The 24,228-nt window shown below is 32.6% G+C and overlaps 3 protein-coding genes across 3 annotated transcripts; 2 read left to right on the plus strand and 1 right to left on the minus strand.

Moving 5' to 3' along the window:
* Window positions 1-1,737: 1,737 nt before the first annotated feature.
* On the minus strand, window positions 1,738-11,307 carry LOC109540320 (run domain Beclin-1-interacting and cysteine-rich domain-containing protein). Its single transcript, XM_019908655.2, has 10 exons — window positions 10,736-11,307; window positions 9,083-10,004; window positions 8,035-8,430; window positions 5,909-6,022; window positions 5,059-5,233; window positions 4,717-4,896; window positions 3,443-3,625; window positions 3,010-3,192; window positions 2,693-2,849; window positions 1,738-2,589 (listed from the first exon to the last, which is right to left on the minus strand). The coding sequence occupies exons 1-10, from the start codon at window positions 10,901-10,903 to the stop codon at window positions 2,395-2,397; spliced, it is 2,673 nt and encodes an 890-aa protein (XP_019764214.2). The 5' UTR covers window positions 10,904-11,307; the 3' UTR covers window positions 1,738-2,394.
* A 599-nt stretch (window positions 11,308-11,906) lies between these two features.
* Window positions 11,907-15,761, plus strand: LOC109540265. Its single transcript, XM_019908555.2, has 9 exons — window positions 11,907-12,038; window positions 12,679-12,933; window positions 13,445-13,670; window positions 13,732-13,868; window positions 13,967-14,093; window positions 14,178-14,258; window positions 14,347-14,593; window positions 15,064-15,198; window positions 15,419-15,761. The coding sequence occupies exons 1-9, from the start codon at window positions 12,006-12,008 to the stop codon at window positions 15,492-15,494; spliced, it is 1,317 nt and encodes a 438-aa protein (XP_019764114.2). The 5' UTR covers window positions 11,907-12,005; the 3' UTR covers window positions 15,495-15,761.
* Window positions 15,762-16,098: 337 nt separating this feature from the next.
* Window positions 16,099-18,186, plus strand: LOC125505525 (proteasome subunit alpha type-7-1-like). Its single transcript, XM_048669513.1, has 4 exons — window positions 16,099-16,363; window positions 16,476-16,705; window positions 16,766-16,995; window positions 17,930-18,186. The coding sequence occupies exons 1-4, from the start codon at window positions 16,262-16,264 to the stop codon at window positions 18,115-18,117; spliced, it is 750 nt and encodes a 249-aa protein (XP_048525470.1). The 5' UTR covers window positions 16,099-16,261; the 3' UTR covers window positions 18,118-18,186.
* The last annotated feature ends 6,042 nt before the right edge of the window (window positions 18,187-24,228 follow it).

Here is a 24,228-nt window from a genome sequence, read left to right on the forward strand (position 1 = left end):
TTCATGCAGGATATGACCCATGGGGTCTTTTGAGATCCCTACTGTGTCAGCTATCCCACAGCACGGGACCAGCGCGTGGCTTATCAAAAACCGACGAGAAAGAAACACGTTGAAACTCTTTAATCCAATGTTTGACAGTCGCGCTATCGAAGTTTTTTTCGCCTTTGATTTCGCTTCGTGATTTTTCTTCCAGAAGTAAGAATCGAATGACCGACCCATATTGCTCTTTTTTTCAAAGAAAACTACGATTACGATTCGGCTGAAATTTCTACAGTAGCCGTCTACGAGAATGTACTACACGATAGTAAATTTATTTTGCGATAGTGGCGCCATTGGACAGCAAGGCTAAGTACTTATGGGACCGCCCTCGTATATACACAGATCGAGATTATCAATCCTTTTGGAGATTTTTTACATTTTCCAAGCCCATATCCATCCTATCAATACTTAACAAATTTACTGCACTAGATTTTGCATCTTAGCATCCTCTCTTTTAAATATGTTCATGTTAATTCGTTCCGCGGGAATGTAATAATGCCCAACATGTGTTTGTTATAAAATCAAGAATTTTCGAAAACCGTGGCACTTGACTGCTCAGAAAGTTCACAATGGATATGGAAAGTAGATCTACAAAGTTCGAGCACATTTTGTGCATATCGAAATAGGATACAGAGATTGAGTAAGCAAGTTAGTTTTCAGGAATAAGTGGGATAAATTAAAATTATATTTAGGTAGTCGCTGGTAAAAACAACCAGTTTATGGTGTTCATTCATTAAAACTCCACTTTTGAAAGTGACATTAAATATTTTTTTCGGCCCATTACGGTTATATTGTCAAGGTTATAATTATATTCTGTGATCAATTTTCATCAAATTATTGTTTCGACGCTCAATTTATATACTAGCCATACTTGAACTTGATATGTTGCACCGTAAATGCAATAGAATTAATTAATAAAAATAAATCATTTAATTGTTATCTATTTTGTAAATGTAGCTTGTTCGTTTTTCATCTCTAAATGATTTGTTATAAAATTGACTCCAAGTAATAAAGATGGTTGTAATAAATAACATTGTTTCAATGGTACTTGAGTTATTTTCCATCACTAAGCGGTTTATGAACACAGAGGCTAAATCTCACCGCGAATATTTCAGATAATGCTTTCTTACTGTTTTCTTGATGATGATTTCTTGCTAATAATTCAATAATTTTGTCAATGTTATATCGCATAGTTCCCATATTTTGAAGATAATGTATTTACTTTCAATACAGTTTGCATATAAGGTAAGCTAATTTTATCGACCACCTTCCATGTTTATAGACATTTATATATAAAACTACACATTCACTCGAAAAAATAAAAAATTGTAGTTCGTAAAAGGTCATGTTCTAATTAGTCGAGAAATAATAAATAAGTCTTATTCGCAAACCATTAATAAAAGGCTGACGATCTAAATGAGCGACAAACCAGAAGCGCTGTCTAGAATGATCATTCAAGCACACCTGGTGCGAATCTTCAAAGTAAAGCAAACGGTCTAATTCGTTTACCTTATGTGCCAAGAAGAATGTGAACAATAGCAGCTCATAGGTGAAGGTAAGAGCATAAGCAAAAAAAAATTGTGGCTGAGAGACGTATGTCTGGAGGACCCACATAGACCAATTGGTATTGGTATTTGCGTCGGTACGGAAACACTCTTATTTATATAGAACTGAACTATTAATAAAAGAAAACGATGATTTTAACTGTATTAATATGGCAAATTCTATTTAGGCAACGAATAATAATAGGAAAGTAAGCAGAACAAGTAAAATACAATACAGTGTCATGAAATAATCCTGATAAATCGTGGGTTTAAAGCTAAAGTCCAAAATTGCCGTATTTGTTGACCAAGTAATTTAAAAAAATAAAATATTTGCTTTAAAAAGCTGACAGCCACACAAACAGGTGCACTAAAATACGTTTTTAATGACTTTTAATGATTCAAATTTAGTAGTGCATTTATTTACCAAAAATTGGTGTTTTAGAATTCAGTTTTAGCTTTAAGCCCACGAAATTACACAATTTTACTACGTTATCGCTTTAACTAAAGTTTTTCAATTGTGTATAGATTATATACGGTTAAATCGTGAAACTTCATTATTAAAAATGAATGAAATGTGAAGAGGGAAGCCATACAAATAAGTTTGCAAAAACGAATGAAATTTGTTCGTAACACATGTAAAATAAATTTATGAATAATAAAAACATCGATCTGTTTCCGCTCTGCTAAAATAGCAGAAGACTAGATGCAATATAATATATGTATTTCTTAATAACAAATTTACATTTACATTTGTTTCTTGTACTATAAATGAGTGAAGCAAGCAGTACATCTCAGAAAACTCAACCTGCTATTAACTAGCGGTTTCGGCTTTTCTTTTCATTTTTCGTTCACACTTTGGACATTTAGCATCTCCCGCATCATCCCAACATTTCAAGTGGTAGCATGTGAAACATTGTGAACATCTGATAACCGTTCGCATCTGCCATGGAAATATTATATCGTTCGCGTTGCAGAATTCGCAAATGTATCCTCGAGCGAGACAGAGCTAAAATTATTTGGAATATAATACGCTTTGTTCTATGCGGTATAAGAACATTTAGCATCTATCCATGATGGTTAGGAAAGTAGCTTCCGCAAACAATACATACTTTACATTCGGATGTATGTCTAAGGCAAATTTCGCCTAAAAACTTCAGTTTTGTTTTCAGTTCGCCATTTTTTATATTGACTAGATCATCTATGGAATATTCATCGGGTTTCGATAAAAAGTATGGGGGCAAATCCTTCTCCAGTCTTTCTTGCACTCTACAAGTTTCAATTAAGGTTAATTGTGTTCATGTTAGCAATTGTTAATATCAAACTTCGATTAGAAGAAGATATTTAATACAATGTAGAGAGGATGATGAGCATATTCGGCAACTCTACAACTGCATTTTAATTGAAGTAACAAATTTGAATTACTTACGTTTCAGCAAACCGGCAGGTAAAAATATACTCCTTAAGATAAAATAAACCCACTCTATATTTTCTAATAAATTCTAGATTCTTTGAAAATTTTCTAATATTTTTGTTCAAGTCAAATATTCGAAATAATGGATCACTGTACATTTGCTCCAAGAGCTTAAAAGAAAATGTGGATACTGGATACCTAAAACACAAAGATTGATTACTAGTATAGTTATATCCGGGGGGAACAATATTTTCATATTATTATATTTCAGTAATTAATTAACTAATTCGAAACGGAACAAAGACGTATATGTATAAGCCCCAGGCAAACACGTTAAATAAATAACAACTGGAAGGTGCAAAAAGGTGTAAAAAATGATTTGTTCTGCTGAGATCGGTAGCTTCTATAGCTTAGGCTTAAGTCAGTTATATTATACTTCATTACTCACCGATGGAAGTCCCATTTATACAAGATTCGTGCTGGTATTAGCGCTACTTGGTTTTTGTGGCATCCGGTACAAAAATATTTTCCTAAGTAATTACAATAACGAAATTTTGAAGCGTATTGTTCCGCTACTACGATGCCACAACCAGCACATTTGAAATGTTGTTTGTTCATTATTTCTTTTCGCCTGAAAATAGATTCGCTTCAATTGGTTTTTTGTTTATAATCAGTAGTAGTTTTAATAATCAATTACAATAAGTAGTTTTAAGTCTATAATTGAAAAAATCCCTATTAGTAAAATCTAGAAGACATAATATTTTTCACCTACCTCGGTGCCCGGCTACGACTTGGTTAAAATAAATTTGATTCCAAAAATGGAATAGTGGTGTATATGTAAAAAATATTTTTGAGTTTACTGAGGTTCAAGTCGCATAGATGCCATTTTTTGCATTGCGAGATAGAACGGCAATTAAAATGATTGTGCATTTCACATACATTGTTCATGCAAATACATACATTGCGCATGTAAAGGTGAGCATGCACTTAGAAAAAAGTACTCTATCTCTGAATTCTTACAATGATTTCGAACTATTGATGCAAACATTAATAGTTTAGTATGTTTACAAAACAGCATATCATCAAACGCAAGGAACTCTAAAATAATGAAAAAAAATATAACGTATCCTGTAACCTAAGCCTTTGTGGAGAGAGCTATGTTTACATGAACTTTTTGTGATATTTTTAACCGAAGAATACTCTTCAGCATTGTAATTTTCACCAACCTAATAATTTTAAATATGAACATATTTATGTTCATATTTAAAATTAAATTAAAATTTAAAATAAAAAGTTCATATTGTTTATTTAAACAACATCKCTTTAAATTCGGTTGTATTCTAAAATTATTTCGCATTTTATGATTGCTTGAGGCTCTCCAATGTCCTAAACACAAAAAGAAAGATTCGACTTATCACACAAATTTCATGCATAATTGTTTTTATGTTGGTAGTCAAATTTCGTCACTGATGACGTGCGACCAAAGTTTTAGTGTATGGAGTAAACAACCTAATTTCGGTCACCCTGTATTGATGTTTATTCTCCAGCAACTTTCCTGATGTATGCTAAATTATATAATGAACCAAAACATGCAACTCTGAGAGTCTAATTTGGATGATTCTTAGAACGATCCCATTTAAAACAAAAACTTAGAAAAACATTGACAATATTTTATCGCCAAATCAAAATATTGGGAAGGATAAAAATAAAAAATTCACTTACGATGGTGATGGAAGTAACGTTAATACTATCTGAGGTCTTGGAGGTGCCCAATCTCTTGTACCACGTAGTGGGGTTACGAGTTGCTCATGGCCATCAGGATTCACGGGCCAACTTTTTGGCAATGGTAACAGTGCTTGAGGAGCTTCTTCTTCAGATACCAACCATTCTAAATCGGAAGCTCTAGAAGAAGAACAGTGTAAAACATCCACGGATACAATTAAGTTGTTCAAATAATACCGAGTGGTGTTTAAATTAAATTAAAAGTTGTTCGATTTGAAATTTACTGCGAATGCAACAATTTACTTAGTTTGCTTTTTTTAGAAATTTGCAATTTCCACTTACTTCGGTAAATGTTTCTCATTAAATTTACTAAGTAGTGAGAGAGCAACGCCTTCAGCACTGAGAACATCTGATGCTGTAACTACTGTAGCCACCTCTGAAGCTCCATCTGGTGCGCCTCTAGGTTTCCGCAAAATATCAGCATCAGAATACAGAGATGCCATGGACATTGACAAACCTGCATACAAATAATAAATGCTAGAAACAGCTAAAATATTTAAAAACTCAGGTAAATCCGAATTTTACATAAAAAAGCACACTCCAGAACTGATTACTTAATTGGTTTTTCTAGAACTCTCCTACGTACAGCAATATTTTGAAAGAGCGTTCTTGAACAGACGATAATATGTCCAGATAATGCAGTATTGACGCGCAACTTTTCTAGCCAGTTTTCCCAAAAAAACAAAAGTAATCAACTTTTGCTTTGGATTTTGACATGTTTTTTTTGGTCGAAGTTACACAATTTTCAAGTTTCAAGTATATAGGGTGATTCACAACCTATGAACACAGAGCAGGGGCGTCTGGAGGACCTCAAAACAAGTCGAGTTTCCATTTAACTTTTTTTCTTATGCTCGTGGCTATTGAGATACAGGGTGTTAAAGTTTGAAAAAAATATTGGTATTTTCTCTTTAACTCCTACAGTTTATGAGATATTTTGCTCAAATTTTTAACGTAACCACGAGCTTCAGAAAAGAAGTTAATGGAAACTCGACTTATTTTGAGGTTCTCTAGACGCCACTGTTTTGTGTCCAAAAGGTTGTGAATCACCCTGTATATTAAATTATCATCGACAAAAATATTGCTGATTAAATTTAAAGTGAAGTAAACCGTGCCAAATTTTACAAATAATTACCTTGATTTTCCTTTAGATTGTTAGCTTCATCAATCTCCAAATCATCTACTTCTTCAGAGCTGCATTCCGAAGGGCAGTCAGTAGGTGTGGAATTGGGACTGACTGTAGTAGCCGCTAACATATAAAAAATAATTATTAAATCGACATATAGGCACATGTTTTGCAATAAATTCAATTCAAGTCCAGTCATCAATTCAATTCCAGTCAAATATTAGAAATCGGGTTTTTCGGCGTTAAACGTGGTTAATTTCCAAAAAAAAAAATGAGTACGTATTTATTTACAAAATTCTATAACTTTGACTTATTACATTAATACAAACCAAACTTATAATATTTATGAACCAGCCCAGGGCCTGGGATTCCCATATCATATTTTTTTAAATATACGACCTTACTACTTGTTGTCCATGTTGGTTCAACCAACCTTTCAGATGTCTATTAAAAGGAAATATTTTTTTATGAAAAAAATAACCTTAATTTTTCAAAATCATGAAAAATACTTATAAAATGTTAGAAGGTAATCGTAACTTATTTGAATAAATTATCTGAAGTGTAAACCAATTAAGTAAATTAATATACCGGGTGTCAGTTTGAAAACTTTCTACCCTTAATATCTTTCCTGCAGTTAAAAATATGAAAAATCGGAAAGACCCGTCAATTTTATTTGTAAGGGGACACTTTAAATAATTATTTTTTTAGCCCCCTTGTTTCAACCCCTGAGAAGGGGTAGACGTCACCCTGATAGTATTAAATGGGAATGGGGGTCAAGTGGCACATCGTTTTAAAGGGCGTTCAATTATCTTTACATTAGTTACTAGTTTGTTGCTTTTTGTCCAGAGGTTATAGAATAATCGCGTTTCAAAGTTACAGAAACAATTAAACTTGCCTGCATTGAGATTTTGGAATAAAAAATTAATTATTAAAAAAATTATGTTGCTAAAAAGCAAATTGCTGCTAAAAAAAGGAGCAATATTTAATTATTAATTGCTGAAACTGCAATCTTTCTTGTGCTGCACCCTATTTATTGTGTCTTGATTAATTTCCTTGACAAAAACGCAATTTTATTAAAATTCCATAACGAAAACATTTGTGCAGAATCCAAAAAAAAAAACGAAAGCTCCCATTAGAATTTTTCAACTTGAAGATCGTATCTTAATTTTCAAAACACCCTTTGTGCTCACATACACACACGTTTTTTTTATCAAAAAATGTGCAGTGCACTAACGAATAATAAAATACATGTTGGATTATATTTCTGAAAGTAAATTTTAATCGAATCTTATCCTTTCTTTATACACACTGAATATATTATATTAAAGTTAAAGCACCATATAATAAATTGTCGGGTTTATGTTACTTTTCCTTCGGCCTTTATGCGTCAATAACTTACAAAACGAAGCAAGTTGTGAGACTCAGTGGAAGCGGTTCAATATCTGTCTGACTAACAAACGAATAAATGTGGGTGACTTTTTTATCGAGAATTGTGGCAGTGAAGAAAATCCGATAAGAAACATATAAAAGATAACAACGAAAATCAAAAAGTGGTTTATGAGACACATTAGAGAGTTAAAAACATCTGTTAAAGCGATGAAACCAAACATTTTATGCACTTTTTGGTGGACCAATTAATAAATTGCAAATTTAGCATCACAAATTGAATTGCAGTTGCAATTCAGCCATCACAAATTGAAGAAATTAAGACCAACGATTATACATAAAGTGCACTAGATATTTTCAAGTAATTACCAAACTGAAAAATACTCGAAATTCTGAGCTTTCTTCGTTCATCGGAGCAGATTTACATTGCTAATATATTATTTTTTGCATTTGTAATCGTGGCAAATTTCCGCTTTGAAAAATGACCAGAGCAGATTTTTCACAGTTGCAATGTGTTGTATTTTAATTGGCAAATAAAATAAACTATATTCACAGTACAACTGATGCCAGTTAGATGATTGAGAAACTTCTGTATTTGAGACGAAGTTCCTAATTGTGTTCTTACAAAATATAAAATATCTTAGTATTCATTATCAGTAAATCTGCTCCACTTCATAGTGCCTCCAAACACAGTTGTAACTTATTTGAATAACGCAAAAAGAAAACAAAATCTTATTTGATCAACTTACTATCAGTTCGTCCATCACTCAATAAAGAAGCAGACATCTGTTTCCATCGATGATCCGGGATATGCTGTCCTCTTCTTCGACGAATCCTCTGCTCGGTGCTTCTATCGCCACTATCGTCACTATCCGACAATAATTTATTCCGACAACTCATATCTTTATATTGGCACTTTAGCTTTTCCATAGCTGATATTATGGCCTCTGAAACACTGAAATGTGCATTTTCCCTGTCGAGTTCAGCGTGACTAGATGCGAGTTTGCTTGATGCTAAGTAGGAGGTGAGACTTTGTCCTTTGATAGGTTTAGGAAAGTATCCTTGTCCTGTCGACATTGGTAGAATACTCATTCCACCGTCTTCAATAAAGCTTTTTGGTTGATGTCTGCTATAATCTTTTTCACCTATAATAAAATTTAATGCAGCATAATTTAAACACGAAAGCATATGGAAAGATAAATTAGAAGATATACCGGATGGTTCATTTAATTTGAGCTACATATTAAAAAAAATGACCCATTATATAAGAGAATGTGTGGAAAAAAATAATAAAATGTTGCAGTTTTTTGCCTTTATGGTTTTCAAGATGTTTAGCGAGTTTTTCTTTCAGATGTTTAAATAAAAAACTTGCGTTTTTTTCTAAAGTTAACTAAACTAAACTTACTTATTTACACAGTTGTGAAAGAAACGAGTTTTTATTGTAACGTTATTTCGATTACAACAAATGAAAATATTAAGTAACAAATTATTCGATAGGTTTAAGCAGAGATACCTAAAATTAAGTCTCTGATGAATGTTTAATGTACAACACTCCATAAATGAATTTCTATTCCTTGAATAATTAGTCCTTTTCAGGAACATTTTTTTGTCTTCTGCTCTTTAATTGAATATCCAATGCGACCTTCGCTTACACCTTCAAAAGTGAGTCGCAATAAAAAAATGCAATTTTATTTTATTTACCCCTCTATTCTGACCTCTATTTGGGTCATAATCTTATAGAATGTACTTTAATATTAATTAAATTGACCATTCGGTATTCTAAATCTTCTTTCTCACCTTGCTGCGGCAGAAAACTATAATCCATCATAGATAGCGGACTTTGTGAAAAAAACCTTCGACGTTTCTCAGTTTTCTCGTAAGAAGTGCTTGGAGAACAGTGGCTCTCACCATCTTCATGAGCGAATCCGCTGCTCTGACTGCTGCTTAACGGAGGCGTAAACTCAACTATGTCACTGTTGTTAATTAAAATGGTCTTTACATGTTTTGGACTAAGTTTATATTTTCCCGTAGATTTTTTTAGGCTAGCTTTAGGTATTTTTGCTTCTAGGGCTTTATAATCTACTTTGAGCACACTTGGCGATATTTTCTTTGTGTGAATTGGAGTATTTGGAGTTGTTTTGCTCTCAAATCGGACCCTTTTAGCGGCTTTAACGGAACTATCTATTGGCAAAGCAGGCAAACTAGACCAAGGCTTCAATTTGCCTATAAATTGTCTCCTAGCTGCTGAATTCGCATTTTCAACTATATCACCTACATTATTTAAGGCACTCGGTTTAGGTTTAGTTCCCGAATACTTGAATCGATTATCAGGAAACGATGAGGTTCGCCGGTGAATCTGAACAAATTCTTTTGAATGGCAATTTGTCAAGAACAGGGAGGGATTGATGTCTGATAAGAAACCTGCTTGATTCTTTTCTACTGCTCTCAAACATATCAAAGTGGCTTCGGCATATTCCTTTTGGCACAGGAATGCCCATGACTCATAACATGAGTGCAAGTGAGAATCATCTAATAACCATGATAGTTTAAAACTTATGGAATGAGATTCCAAGCTTCTGTACAACCAAATAAATGATTTGTCACACTTTAATTGTGCAGGTACATGGGGACGATATTCACAGTCTAGGGCAAAGTACGATTTAGATGTTTCTGGTTGGAGCCACTCGAGGCCCTGGATAAAGTCATAGAAACAGCCTTCCTAGAAACAAAACCACATTTTCTGAGTACAGCTAATTGAATTTACATTATCATTTTATGAACAATTATTTGCATTGTGACTAGACTCGAAGAAAACATTATCTACAGTAGTGTACCAGAAAGCCAGAGCTACTGCTGGAATAGAATAAGTATATGCTACATAAACCGTAGGAGAACGTCTATGGAACTGGACACCATGTTTTTATCAAAAGAGCCGATAAAGGAACAATTCATATTTCCTACATCTTTATAATGGTAGAAATAATTATTCATTATGCATGTATTTTTTATTTATAGATATGTATATTTAAATGTTTATTTTGAATGAGTGCATCATCTTAAACAGTAGAACCGATATAGGTTTGTAAAGTAGGACAAACTAACAACAGTCAGTAGAACACTTGCATTGACTTTCGACGTAAGAACCATTTCCAAATATATTTCATTTTATCCAAGCACTGCCAGTAACGATTCATCAGACATAATGAGTAACAGAGAGGATAGGAGATAACAAAAGAGTTGCAACCACCTTCTTCGATATTTATTGATAAGATGATTTCATTAAATGATAAGTTAATGTTGAAACTACAACAACCCCCATTTCAGCAGAAATTCATGAGTTAAAGTTAGAAAAGGCCTAGATAGGTGAAAAGTTAACAGTGAGCCAGGGAATGCAGAAACGGCGATGACAAAAACTTAGAGATACCTAATAATAGTATTTAATTTAACTACCTCTGAAGTGGTTTTGCACCCATGTTGAAATATCTTTTCCAGGCATAAATAAAGCCGATTTAATCCCCCATATACAGACCAAACATTGGCAACTTGGGACACTAGCAATCCTTCTACTGTGCTCTTCAAGCTTTGAAGATATTGTTTGTAAATTGCCTCTTCTGGCATCCTTAAAGATTTTACGTGGTAGCACCAAAAGTTGAAATGCAGGCAGACAAGTAAACTAGTAAAATTGTGTTAAATGTATTATTCATATTGAGTTCACTTTATTGACTGGGGGATTAACTTGGGTTTGTTATTGTCTTCTTCTTTTTCAAAACTCATCACAAGAAGACGACATGTCCCGCTTCGTAAGACAGGCCGCAAACAAGGATTCGTGACGTCACCAGAAAGATGCGGTCGATGGTGCTCATGTAATTTATGTCTATTCGACTTCTTGTTAATTGTTCATTTCGTGTTAATTTTGCTTTAAAGTACATTTCAAATAAAGCACATTCAGCGAAAAAAAAAGCGGATGTGCATAAATTTAAGAATTGTTAAGAAAGATTAAAGAAAACGCGATTGCTCAGTGCTGTATGCTGTTAATTAATCTTGTCATAACAACTATAGTGTGATCAACTCTTCTTCAATGTTACGTCACATTTCGTGTAATTATTATTATTGCTTTGATGATTGTACTGACAGTAAGATTTCATAATTATTGGTCAACGTTGCTTCGCATATTTTGTTTATACAACAAAAAAGAAATAATTAACAGATGCAATAAAATATTTTATCAATAATTTTCTTTTATTATCTCCCAGTAATATTACAAACTACCCGAATGTATTCAGAAATTTTGTTTGACATACAATTTTAAGAAACTGACATACAATTCAACATGTAGGGTATTGGCCATCCAAATCCACTATTTTAAATCAATTAATTAATTAATTGTTTTTGACTACTGGGTTTTCAAAGCGTTTTACTTAAATCTAGTAGTTAGGTTTGTAGGATTAGCAATCAATGAATAACGAAGTAAATATTCATATATTTATTATCATTCTTTTTTAAACAAATAACATTATTAATACACGGTTGAAAGCCGCCAGCAGCCATTACGGTGTTTTCTTGGTTGCCTTATATCTGGCATATGAACGCAAACGGAAATATTTGACAGCGGCATTCAATTGTTTGGAATTTTGTAGAAAAGCTTTGTTTGTTGAAAAGTTTGTGAATTCTTCGGTTTTTCACATTTTCAAAAGTTATTGCCGTAAAAAAAATCGACAAAATGACATCCACAACTCTTGCGTCGATGAGTTTGGTAAGATTTGAACTGCATTTCATATACGCTCTTTTTAGCAGACTTTTGTCAGAATTGTTTTTCATTATCCTTTAGCAATCAGCCATGTCCAAGTTAAACATTGAAAACCTATTCAGGAAGTGTCGTTACGTGTTATGTTCTAAGAAGTATTTAAAATCTACATTTGTTTTAGTCTTTTCGGCTTGCAATTTTATATGTTGCGCCATTCTTTACTCGCGCGCACTTTACATAGGTTTCCAACACAGAACACCTGTTTTCAAGAGGAAACTAGGAAATGTACCTTCAAAATTAAGTATAAACTGACTTTGCAATTCTGATCTGCATGATTAGTATTGCAAATAACTCGAAAAACTCTATACTAAATATACAGGGTGTTTCAAATATGGCCTACATGAATTAGTGTTTACCTGAGGTTGTTTCATGCGGAAACGTTTATATATGGCATCGGTCCTCAAATACTATACGTTACCGATTATTCTACTTATTTTCTCTTACAGCTTTTCTCATTTTCAATATATTTCGCTTGGAATAGGGAAAATTGAAAGACTTCTTTCCATATTCTGCTTGCAGCATTGGGCAACCTAAATGATATCGCATACACCTTTCAACTCGCGCCTATACATATATATATATTCTTCAGGTTTTGACGAACCGCGATGTAAAAAACTCAGTAAACACTGTCCAACTATCCAAGAAATATGTCAAGAGACTGGTGAAAATCTCGATTTTGAACATTATTTACCGGCGAATTGCGATTTCGGAGAAGGAATTTGAGGTGAAGAAATATGAAAACATTCCCTACAGAGTATGTAAACGCAAGTCTCAAAATACCTTTATGAGGGTATATTATCATTCGGTTACCAATAGTATGATTGAAGCTATAGAAAAGGATTATGTAAGTAGTTAACAATCTATAAAGATTTTAATTATTTTGCCCGTTCCTTAATAAACAGTGTGTCTGTTTCCGAAAAAACTAACCGTCTTCACTTCCGAACTTCACAACCCGGTTCGAATTAAAAGCTAAAATTAGCTTAAGTACTTTAATAGGCAGACAAAAACACTCCGAACAAACGAACAACTGAACAATCTATATAAAACGCCACAAAACAAGGGTGTGGTAACTAAACAAAAAGACCTGAACGCTGTCCCACCCTGTGCGCATCTCTCTCTTATTCTTTTTACCACCCGTTTTCTCGGTCTACTGACCCACTAACGGGACCTCTAAAGACTCGACAGAGATGAGGTTGATTCTTGACAAAGGTGAATCTTAATGGCTCTAATTGTCTGTAAAATTCAGCTGACTCTTAACAATATTTATTTTTCAAAAATAAAGCATTAAGTTGGAGTGCTCTATTCTTCTGTGCTTCATTCTATTCAAAGAATATTATGCAAAGTAAACATTTCAGCTGAAGGAAATTGTTATGCACATCATCGGAAAGGATAATAATGACGATCCCTTGGAAACTTACAATATAAAAATTAAATATAACAAACAAGATTCCAAGTCTAATCAGAAAAGTTCAGCAGTAAAAGCCGCAACCATGGAGTATTTAAAAGCTCTGAGTGGAATACCAGGGAAGAAGTGGCAAGAAGACAATGTGAAAATGTTTTTCGAGATTTCTTATAACGAAGGTTTGTATGCTCTGAAGCAACAGGAACTTTTTCGTAACCAAACTGGTTATCTGTTATTCAGGCGTTCCAATTGAATATGAGCCTCCTAACTTTGAACCAGCCAAAAAACTGCTGTGTTCTAACCCAAATAGAATAATAAGCTTGGGAGCTATTTCTACTGGCTTTCATAAAGTCAGTATGTGGGGCCGCGGCGTAAATGTAAGTTTGTAAATGCAAAGCACATCTATGGGATAATATAAAACAGTGAATGGTCTTCTGGATGCGCGTATAAACGTTGGTTTTGTTTTTCGACGCAGTTTGCCGAAATCCGAGAACTTACTCCTTCTGGAAATAGTTCAGTCCCAGTAAGTAATACGAAAAACCACTTATTGGAGGATGACGATAACATGGAAGACATCCCTGAGGTGAAGCGGAAGCAGAACAGTAAGAAGTTTTCACGCGTATAAGTGTTCATTTCAAAGTATTCCTCTCAGGTAAAAGGTGCTAACTTGTTATGAAATCTTTTAGATGGTACATGCGGCGAAAATGCGTCAAAAAAACGTAAACTGCAGGTCATATCACCTAGTTGTGACATAAGTACAAATGGAGGCAAGTTTTACGTATAAAAATCACACTTCTATTATCTACTTATACTGTTAAGAGATGATGATCAAACCAAAAAACTGGCAATTTTTAGAACTTGATTGGGGAAATATTTCGATCATGTCCAGTGAAGATGACACATACTGTCCGTGTAAATGGCGACTGCCTGACAAATATGAAACCATAAAATGCACAAAATGTTTTGCAAAAGTGCATTTAGCATGCCACGGATACATCAATATCGAAGCTGTTGATAAAACTAAGTTTAGCTGCTATACATGTTCATATTCTAGGACTGGCAAGAACAAATTAAACAAAATGAATTTGTTGATAAAAACGAGGTAAGTTTTAGCTTAACCATTCCATACATCCGTTTTCAGCAGGTACAGTATTTAGTTATAAATTGTTACAAACAAGCGAATTTTATTTTCGGAAAAGACTTGATTATCTAAATCAGAATGACATCAATGTGCGTTAATTGTCTTTTACGTATAATTTGAAGACAAGTTTACAATGTTTGAATTGTTGTCCCACTCGCATTTGTCAAGAAAATTAAATTGGCATCTTATTTTAACTACATATTTAGGAGGTACACACAAGATACAAAATAAACAATGTGTTTAAATGTTTTAATCTCCCGCACTGGTCAAATGAATAAGTTGAGAAAGTATTGAGAATATTTGAATTATATTGGTACCTTGTTTTAGCTATTTAGGAGGTACCCACAAGATATAAAATAAGTTTAATCCAATTTTGCATTTATTAGAATTTTCATATTCAGCATGAGTACAACATTTTTTGTCTATTTCAGAGCAATTCTCTATGGAATTCAACTTGAAAAGTCTATTCCAAACGAAATGAAGTTGGCTACTAAAGATGAAGCTGCGTATATTCTAGAACAACTAGACTCACTTGGAGTTATTGACTGCTCGTCTTCTTCGTTTAGGTAAGTTATCGTTCGTGAAATTCGTGTAATCTCGAATGATGCACTTTTAAAGAGACCTAATCTGATAATTAATAACAAAATATGTTTGACGAACAAAGAACTGATAGTCCATTTAGAATAATATGCCTTTCCCGTACATTTGAGGTAAACGTTCTCAGAAGAGATACATCGTTGGTGAATTGCGTTTCAATCCTATACACATTATTTTATTATTTTTTAGCAAGATCAACGAAAAGTCCTTAAGCAGTGCAATCCTGGCAACATTTAATTTAAAAGATGCTCAAAACCTAGCTTAGGTTAATTAAAAAAAAAAACGTTTTTTACATTTGTTACATACTTATTACTGTTAATTAATACTACATATTTATTACTGTTAATTAATTGTTTATGATATACTTAATTGTTGTAGTTTCAAAGAGACAAATATTTTCATTCCAATGTAATCATCGTCGACTAGTTACTCCCTTATTATTACCTTATGTAGTACTTTCTATGTATTACCGAATTTGTTCCGTGTTCGTTTTGCGGATTACATTTAATAAAAAAAAAATTATTCAATGAAAGTGAATTGTCTATTATAGTTGAATAATGTGAAAATTTTGAGTTCCTCAATATATGGAAAAGCAAAAACTATTTTTAAATCTCAAGATTTTTACTCAAGGTAAAAATGTATTTGAAGAGCTAATGGTTTTAGAAGAGCTTTTTCTTATATATTTCTTATAAGCATGCAATGTAAAATGATGTCCAGATATACCTTTTATCGTTTCGTTCATTGCAATTTTCAAAAAAATGATAAACACCTTTCGAAGTTCTTTAGAAATGCAATGGCACAGATCAAAAAAATCGCTACATTTTCTCGTGATTAGACGAGCGCTATCGCTAGTGTATCGATATTGTGTTGGTGCCCTAGTGAAATACTGCCAAAGCGTCAATTGATATTGTCAATGTCACTTTCTTGCAAGTCGCCAAGTTACAGGCAATTTTGTTGACTGTTTAGGTTGGATTTCTGAGTTATTTTAGAGAAATAAAATAGTTTATCCTAAAAAATCATTGAATTGCAAAAATGTCGTCAAGATATGATCGTGCAATCACCGTATTCTCTCCTGATGGACATTTATTGCAAGTTGAGTATGCACAAGAAGCGGTTCGAAAAGGATCCACCGCAGTAAGTACAATTGAAATGTTCAGCAACAAAAGTTGGTAATGTTCTAACAATTATCTCCTGGGTCAAACATTTGCCCTTAATAGCATTTAATCGCAACCACCGTTTTTTGTAGGTAGGTGTTAGGGGAACGAATGCTGTAGTTCTAGGGGTAGAAAAAAAGTCCGTTGCTAAACTCCAAGAAGAACGCACAGTGAGGAAGATTTGTCTTTTGGATGAGCATGTCGTTATGGCGTTTGCAGGACTAACCGCCGATGCAAGAATTTTGATTAATAGAGCTCAAATCGAGTGTCAAAGCCATAAGCTCACTGTTGAAGATCCTGTAACATTGGAGTATATTACACGGTAAATCAAATATATTTTCTTAATCTTGCTTACTTAAACGGCTGTGATTAATATTTCTAGATACATAGCAAGTCTGAAGCAAAAGTATACGCAAAGTAATGGTAGAAGACCATTTGGCATTTCCTGCTTAATTGGTGGCTTTGATTATGATGGAACTCCTCATTTATATCAAACTGAACCTTCTGGAATATACTACGAATGGAAAGCCAATGCTACTGGTAGATCTGCCAAAACAGTGAGGGAGTTTTTGGAGAAATACTATACTTCTGAGGAAGTTTCAACAGAGAGAGGTATTTACTGAACATAATATCACTTCTTTTCACAGAGTCATAATAATACTTAATCTTTCTGGCCACCAGTTATCATCTTCCGCAAGTAAAGTAAAATCTTTCGACCGAATGAAAATTAAAATAATTTACCATTTTTTACCTTACATTACCTAAGAGTGGGAGTCCTCGAGGCATCCTTACTAAATATAATATGCCGGAAACCTCTTGAGATATTTTATTGCATTATTAATTTTGCTATTTAGTCAGTTAAAATTAATCGTCAGTAATTTCAAAGTTCGATTTAAAATAACTGTTGATGTGAGAAAGAGGTGCATTAAGTAATACGATGTTGTACGAAGGGAACTTCAGAAAGGGTTTTTGTTTGGAATTAAAAAAGGAATGAACGGGTAAAAAATATTTTTTAAATAAATCAGCCATAGCTATTTACATGTGCAAAGTTTCATTAAATTAAGTTTCGCGGCTTCGGATGTACAATTAATATATTTTTATGGTTTTAAATAAAACTTTAACACCATGTATTTTCGTAACGATGCTCTTAAGAATCTTATTCATAAGAAATTTTTATCTTAAAATGATTCCAGCAATCACCCATTAAAGTTGCCACATGCCCAGCATGCTCTGGAAACACCCTGTATAACGGTTTTTGCTTCGGAATAAATTCAAAATTGAATAGTGATATGATTTTTGCACGTTGTATCGATTTTGTCACTGTCAAACTATCATAATCTAGTGATAACTCGCTAATAAAAAAAGTGGTTTTACTGTTTCATATGAACATTCCTTGTAGCTGAATGAAAATGTAATATATCAAAGATATTTCATATATCTGTATTTCAAGAAATCCAACCCAAATTTTGTTCCCAAAATTAGAGCAATAATTTAAATTTAAATCCACTGCAAAAAAAATTGTATAAAGCAACACGTTGGGTTTAAGGTACTATTAAATTAGCCATACGAGCCCTACTGGAAGTTGTTCAATCTGGGCAGAAAAATCTTGAGATTGCTGTAATGAGACATGGAGCGCCAATAAGCATGTTGGATGCCGAGACTATAGAAAAATATGTAAATGAAATTGAAAAAGAAAAAGAAGAGGAAGCTGAGAAAAAGAAGTCCAAGAAATAATTTTTTAAGGCAAATATTGGTTAAAGTTAAGTCTTCATGTATTTTGCAGTAAAACGGTAAAATGGTAAAGTGGTTTTAATTTATAAATGTAAATCTTAAACCTTCCTATATACCTTTGCTTGAACGCCCTGCTGAATAGAACGTTCTAAATAATAATACGGGAAATAAGAACAGCACTATTTCTATATAATTTTATTCAAATAAAAAATCGTAAATCAAATTTTTACATACCACGGATACATAACTTTCTAAAAGCAAATACCTAGAAAACTTTCAGAAATTTCCAACTAGAATATCACTCAAAATGTATACATAAATTATAAGTTTTTTTGTGATGATTTATTCGAGGTTTGATATTACAGCACTATCAAAACACGCACAATTTTAATGAATCCAAAATTAAATATTAAGGATCGAAATACGCGTTCAATTTGGTTGATGGCTTCATGGACTTCTGCATATTTAAATAAATGTAATAAACCTAACATACTTTTATAATGCAATCTTAATGCTTATGATACTACAGTGAATTTTTGAATCAATTGTATGACAGTGCTACTAATCATAAGACCATGAGTAGGAATAAATACTAATTTTTTAAATGATCGAATGAATAGAGTGCAAACATTTATTAATTATAATATACGCAGCATTCACTTTTTGTTACATTTATAAGGTAATATTGGCACGACGCATTCATTCCTCATTCACAAAATCTTAGTTGCTCCTATATACATACCTACAAAAAAATAATTAGGAATCGATTAAAACATGGAAACTTTTCGCGAGACACCGCTTTATTTCCCATATGATTGATATTTTTGAGTAAGCACAGTGTTGCGTTTGTGCTAGTCCATATGAGGGAAGCTATTAATAGCAGATTACATTTTTTAAATCTAGACGGTAGTTGCAACTCGAAAAGTTACCGTTTTAGACCTTACAATTATACAGTGACTTTGAGGTAAAGTAGACATACGTAGTTCTAACTGAATTTTCTAATATATTTACTTTAAACTTACGTCAAATTTATAACGTTATTAGTAAAATTGACGTCAGTCTTTCACAAAAATGGACAGAGCAGAGTAATTTTTGGAAGTGCGATACAACTATTACAAATAAAATACACCCAACTGGAATGGTAACAATATAATTAAGCATGTTATTAGAGCTAAAACAGCCTCTACATTTACTAATTCGCTATTGTACTACGTCCATGAAATTGTCTAGAAGAAGCTGCTCAAATCTTACAACTCCGGGCCTTCACACTTCCAATCTGCCTTTAAAACGTATGCTTGAAAATGTCCATACAAACACTTTGCCCTATTTCAAGAGTAATTAGAACACAATTTTACACTAAACAATTAGTAGTTTACTTAAACTTAAACCTATAATAAGTTACTTTAACACATTATTATGGCAACATACAGTGCTGTAAATATAAAAGATGTGATTCTTTTTAAATGCTTATATATACACGTTGTCGCTAGACATGCCGGTGCAAGGCTGTTGAGAAAGCGCAAATAAATCGAATGATTGATTTCTTTCACCACTTCCGCATCATCCAGTGTACAAGATCGCTTAACAAACATTCACAGTGAATTTTCTAGTCTAAGTATTAATCTGTATTATCTTAACTTTTTCTACAACTCAATAGCTTTCATCTAAGTTAAGGTAAGAAATACTGGCTTATTGATAAGTGGTTACAATCCACATTAATGGTTTTAATTATGTACTGTATTTGAACTAAAATTTATTATCGCCAATAATCTATTTTTTTCCAAAAATGGTTCAATCAAGCGGTCAATGTGCTAGAGAGTTGCCATCTTCCTTTCTATAGCATAGGCCTTAAGTAAAGCAAGTTCTCATTTAATTTGTTGCCGCAAAATGATTGTTCAACATTCGAAATTGTCATATTTTGTTACTGAAACTGAACGAGAATGTAAAAAAGTGAAGTTACTTCTGTAGTATTTTGCCACCTACAAGTTAAAGTAAATGTTTGCTAATGTTATAATTTAATTAATGTTATAAATTAATGTAATAAACGTTTACGATAACTAAAAATATCACAAGCTGATGAGTCAAAAACTAAAGATCCATCAGTGCTAGTGTTGGTCGTTTTAGAAAGTTTGCTAGTTTTAGTTTTTTTTTTAGTTAAAGTCATCTAAGTATTTTGCAAAATAATTTGCTCGTCATTTCTGCATACAGAGCCTTACAGAAATACACATTTCTTGGATTGCATTCAATCAATTTGTAATGGTAAAACACTATATTAAATATAGATCTTCAAATAAAATTTAAATAAAAATGTTTTTTTTTGTGGCTTATTATATTTTTGTGGCTTTAATTTAGAATTTTCGGACACAAAAAACTCTTCATTTTAAATTTAAATGTTTATTAAGGTTTTAATGTTTCTTTTCTATATGACGTGTCTATTTTTATTTTTTATATATGTACGGAACTGCTGTGGTGTCTACTACAATATTTGGGAAAATGGTTGGCTGAAAACAAATATCTATAATTCTTGAAAAAGGGAGATTACTTTGGAACTTTGTGTAGCTTCATTTCCATCGTTTTCTTTTCAATGGTTTTTGCTACTCTTGATGAACAGTACTACTGCTTGTTGTTTGGTTTGTTTTTCCTTTCTAGCAATGAAACATGTTTAAATTAATTTATCAAATCCAAAAATAAAATATTTTTTTTAATGTAGGGCGTTAAGTTAAAATAAAATGTTTGTATTGCTACATTTGAACGAAATTTCATATTTTGTTTCGGTCTGGCCCGAAAATTTAGAATCTGTTGACATTTTCTATGCACATTGAGGAGCGCGTTGTCAGACATAATATCTTTTTAAAAAGACAAAAGACAAAAAATAACAATTATTTATGACCAGATTTAGGTTTGAATTCATGAAAAAATAGAGTATTGACAGTCTCTATAGGCATTTCTTCTTGACAATTTAACAATTAAAGTTTGCAGCTTTTCTAGTGAGTACCTAATATAACTATACCTATACCTAGTATAGTTGAATTTCTCGAAAACTATTTCAAAATGTAATTTTAATTAATAAATCGTGTTCGAAATAAATAAAGTACATTTTTAAAAATTGTTCGGATTTATTTAATCTTCGAAATACTTCTCGTTTTACGTTGTAAAAATTGTACAGAAAAGTAACAAAGTAAAAATTGTTTTTTTTTATCTTATCTGTGACGCCTTCTATTTCGATACATTTCTAACCGTTCGTCTTTGAATTAGACTCATTGGGTTAAATTAATTGATAGCTACCATGTACTTTGGTGTCCATCCAATCGAGCGAAGAACTGATTATCATTCCACTATAACAGCAACAGCAACTTTCCTTTTGAAATTTCCGCACCATATCGGTGCGCACGAGGTTTGTGCGGATCCGTATTTATAGAAACGTCTACATCTAATTTTTTAGAGAGAAACGTATGTCTTCGAAACACCCTGTATACTTTTATCGAAGCGCGATTCGAGTATTAGAAATAGCTTTCAATTCAGTATTATTTCGCAAGTATTTAGAACAGCTGTATGATTTAGGAATTTCAGACATTGGACTGCACTCTGAAATAAGTAGCAGCAGCAGTTAGTTAACTGGAAATTATACATTGGTGCGAGCAATATTTAATAAAAAATAAGATCTTACTTAACTCAGTGCATTGGCGATAATAATAAAATTTTCTATAACAGTAAAATTCTATTTTATTATAATTAAATTAGGCAGTCGGTTATTGATGCTACGTGCATGTATTTTACATTTTAAATAGAGATAGGATTACTGTGAAAACTTTAAGGGAGGGTTCTGTGACCAGAATATGAAACTTATTACATGGAGCTTTTAGTCTATAATTATATTTCTTTCTAAGATTTTTTCTTACCTAAATATGCAGTTTTGCATGTCAGTTCTTATTCGTCTTTTCATTACTTAAATTAAATTGAATTCGTCTTAAAAATGAATGAAACGATTACTATATTTACGGTAGTTGGTTTTAGTGATGATTGCTTAAAAGAAATGTAAAATACATACATTTCTCAAAACTGCGCAAAACGAATGGGAGACAGTCTTATTGTTAAGAAAAACCTACTTACTAACACTAGAACATTTTCATGAAGGAAACGGACATTTTCGGGGGCGATGTGTTACGAATTGATTATTTTCCCTTAAAAGTGCTCACATTAATTTCGTTATTACTTTTTTAATATAGGGGTTTGCATTAACACCTTGTTTATTCCACTAACGTAATAGTCCAAAACGTGAGTATTAGTTCGGTAAAAATGAAGCTGAAGTTGGTTTTCATAGTAATCGCTTTGTAAATAACATGTCATCCGTTTTTTGAAAAATTCGAAGATAATTTTCGTAGCTATAGACCTTTATATTTCCTATTGACATATTTTATAATTATGGTATTTCAACGCAACGATAACCAACTAATCTTTAATTTTTACCCAAGTGCAATTACGTCTGATGGCTTACATTTAAATGTCTTTGGTATGAAGAACGTTACTTGTTATATTAATTTACTGCGTACTGTTCGAGATCAGTCTCCTCCCCTGGGCCCGAATACATTTGGTTTAATGTGCCAAATCGGGGACCCCACGCGCTCAGGTATTCATAATCTTGTTGTTCGTCGTCAGTGCCTGGAATCGAAATACATTGAGTGTTAAATTAATGAATACATTTCAATCAACAAAAATTGTTTACTATCGAATACACGACCTGCATGTTCAGCACATATATCGTGTTTCAAAAATTCCTTGTTTGTATTTGAAAAAATGTAAAACTGCAGTTTATATAATCATAATTACAATACACGCAGGTGCAAATCGTGTGATATTTCTATCTGATTAAAAATATTAAATTATTATCGGGGACGATTTAATGATAAACTAAGTTATCCTCTGACTACCTACAAATAATTATATAATTAAAATTAACCGATGTACCAAAGCAACCTTAGGATAATAATAGATACCATTATACCGCGCTGTATAGAAGGCTTTGCGGTATGGTCCGAAAAATATGTGCCTATTTTAACTTTGTCATAAATCACAATAGATTCTGGCTTTATGTGGGGAAATATTTTTCGGCATCCATGATACTTATTTTATGACCATTAGCAACATTTTATCCCTACTGTCTTTTGTTCGCAACGTTTGTGCTTTTTCCTCCACAACTCTATCTGTTACTAAACTGCTGCATTGGTCAATGTAATCCCTCTTTAAATTTATTACAACATATTGCTGTTTCTACCTGCAGTAGCTGTACTAATTTTTCCTTTCAAATTGTCGATATTGGATGTGTATTCATTTTCATCTTAAAATTGACCTTTTAGATGTATTGTCAACGCATCGGCTGTAAGAGGTTCAGGTATCATTGCATTTACAATTTTATCATCATTTTGCAAGTTTTTTTTCGATAATCTGATGATTTCGAAATTAGAAATTTATTTCGGTTTTGCAGTCATCCGCTATCATTTTTCTCAGTTTCCAGTACAGTAAAGAAAACTGATTTCTGAATGCAACGTGAAATTCAAGAACAAAGACAAAAATAAACACACGTTTTCCTTACGGCTTAAACATATTTCAATTTCATCTTCAAAAACATTATTTATGTGAAGTGTGCACTTATTCACTTCTTGTTCTTTGTTCTTCATTGTTCTTCGGTTTATTAATTTACTAGACGTCTCCATCTTTTATTTGGTATAATCCATATGAGTTCAAGAGCTATAAGGCACTAAAGTAGAATATTTGTTCAGGAGGAATTATTAAACTATACTCATGCAATTTAGCTTGCTCGTCTATTCTGCAGCTATCCATTTGTAAGTAGAGTTTTTAATACATTAAAATAAGATGTTACGTACTTCGAATCACATTTCATATGAAAATTGTGCTTTTATACGATATTTTATACAGGGTGGCCATTTTCTGAATCTTTGTATGGGCAACTTCTACATTTTCAAAGATAGAGAATCCGTTAAATGGGGAGCAAAATTGGGCAGAATTCGATTGCCTATTCATTACTATTTTCAAAATTTAGGTACCCGACTTGGTTCCTGAAATATCCTGAAACGAAAAAGGAGAAATCCACACTTT

Source organism: Dendroctonus ponderosae, unplaced genomic scaffold (assembly GCF_020466585.1).
Source record: "Dendroctonus ponderosae isolate FM_Combo_2020 unplaced genomic scaffold, Dpon_F_20191213v2 Dpon_F_20191213_81, whole genome shotgun sequence".
Taxonomy (NCBI): Eukaryota; Metazoa; Arthropoda; class Insecta; order Coleoptera; family Curculionidae; genus Dendroctonus; species Dendroctonus ponderosae.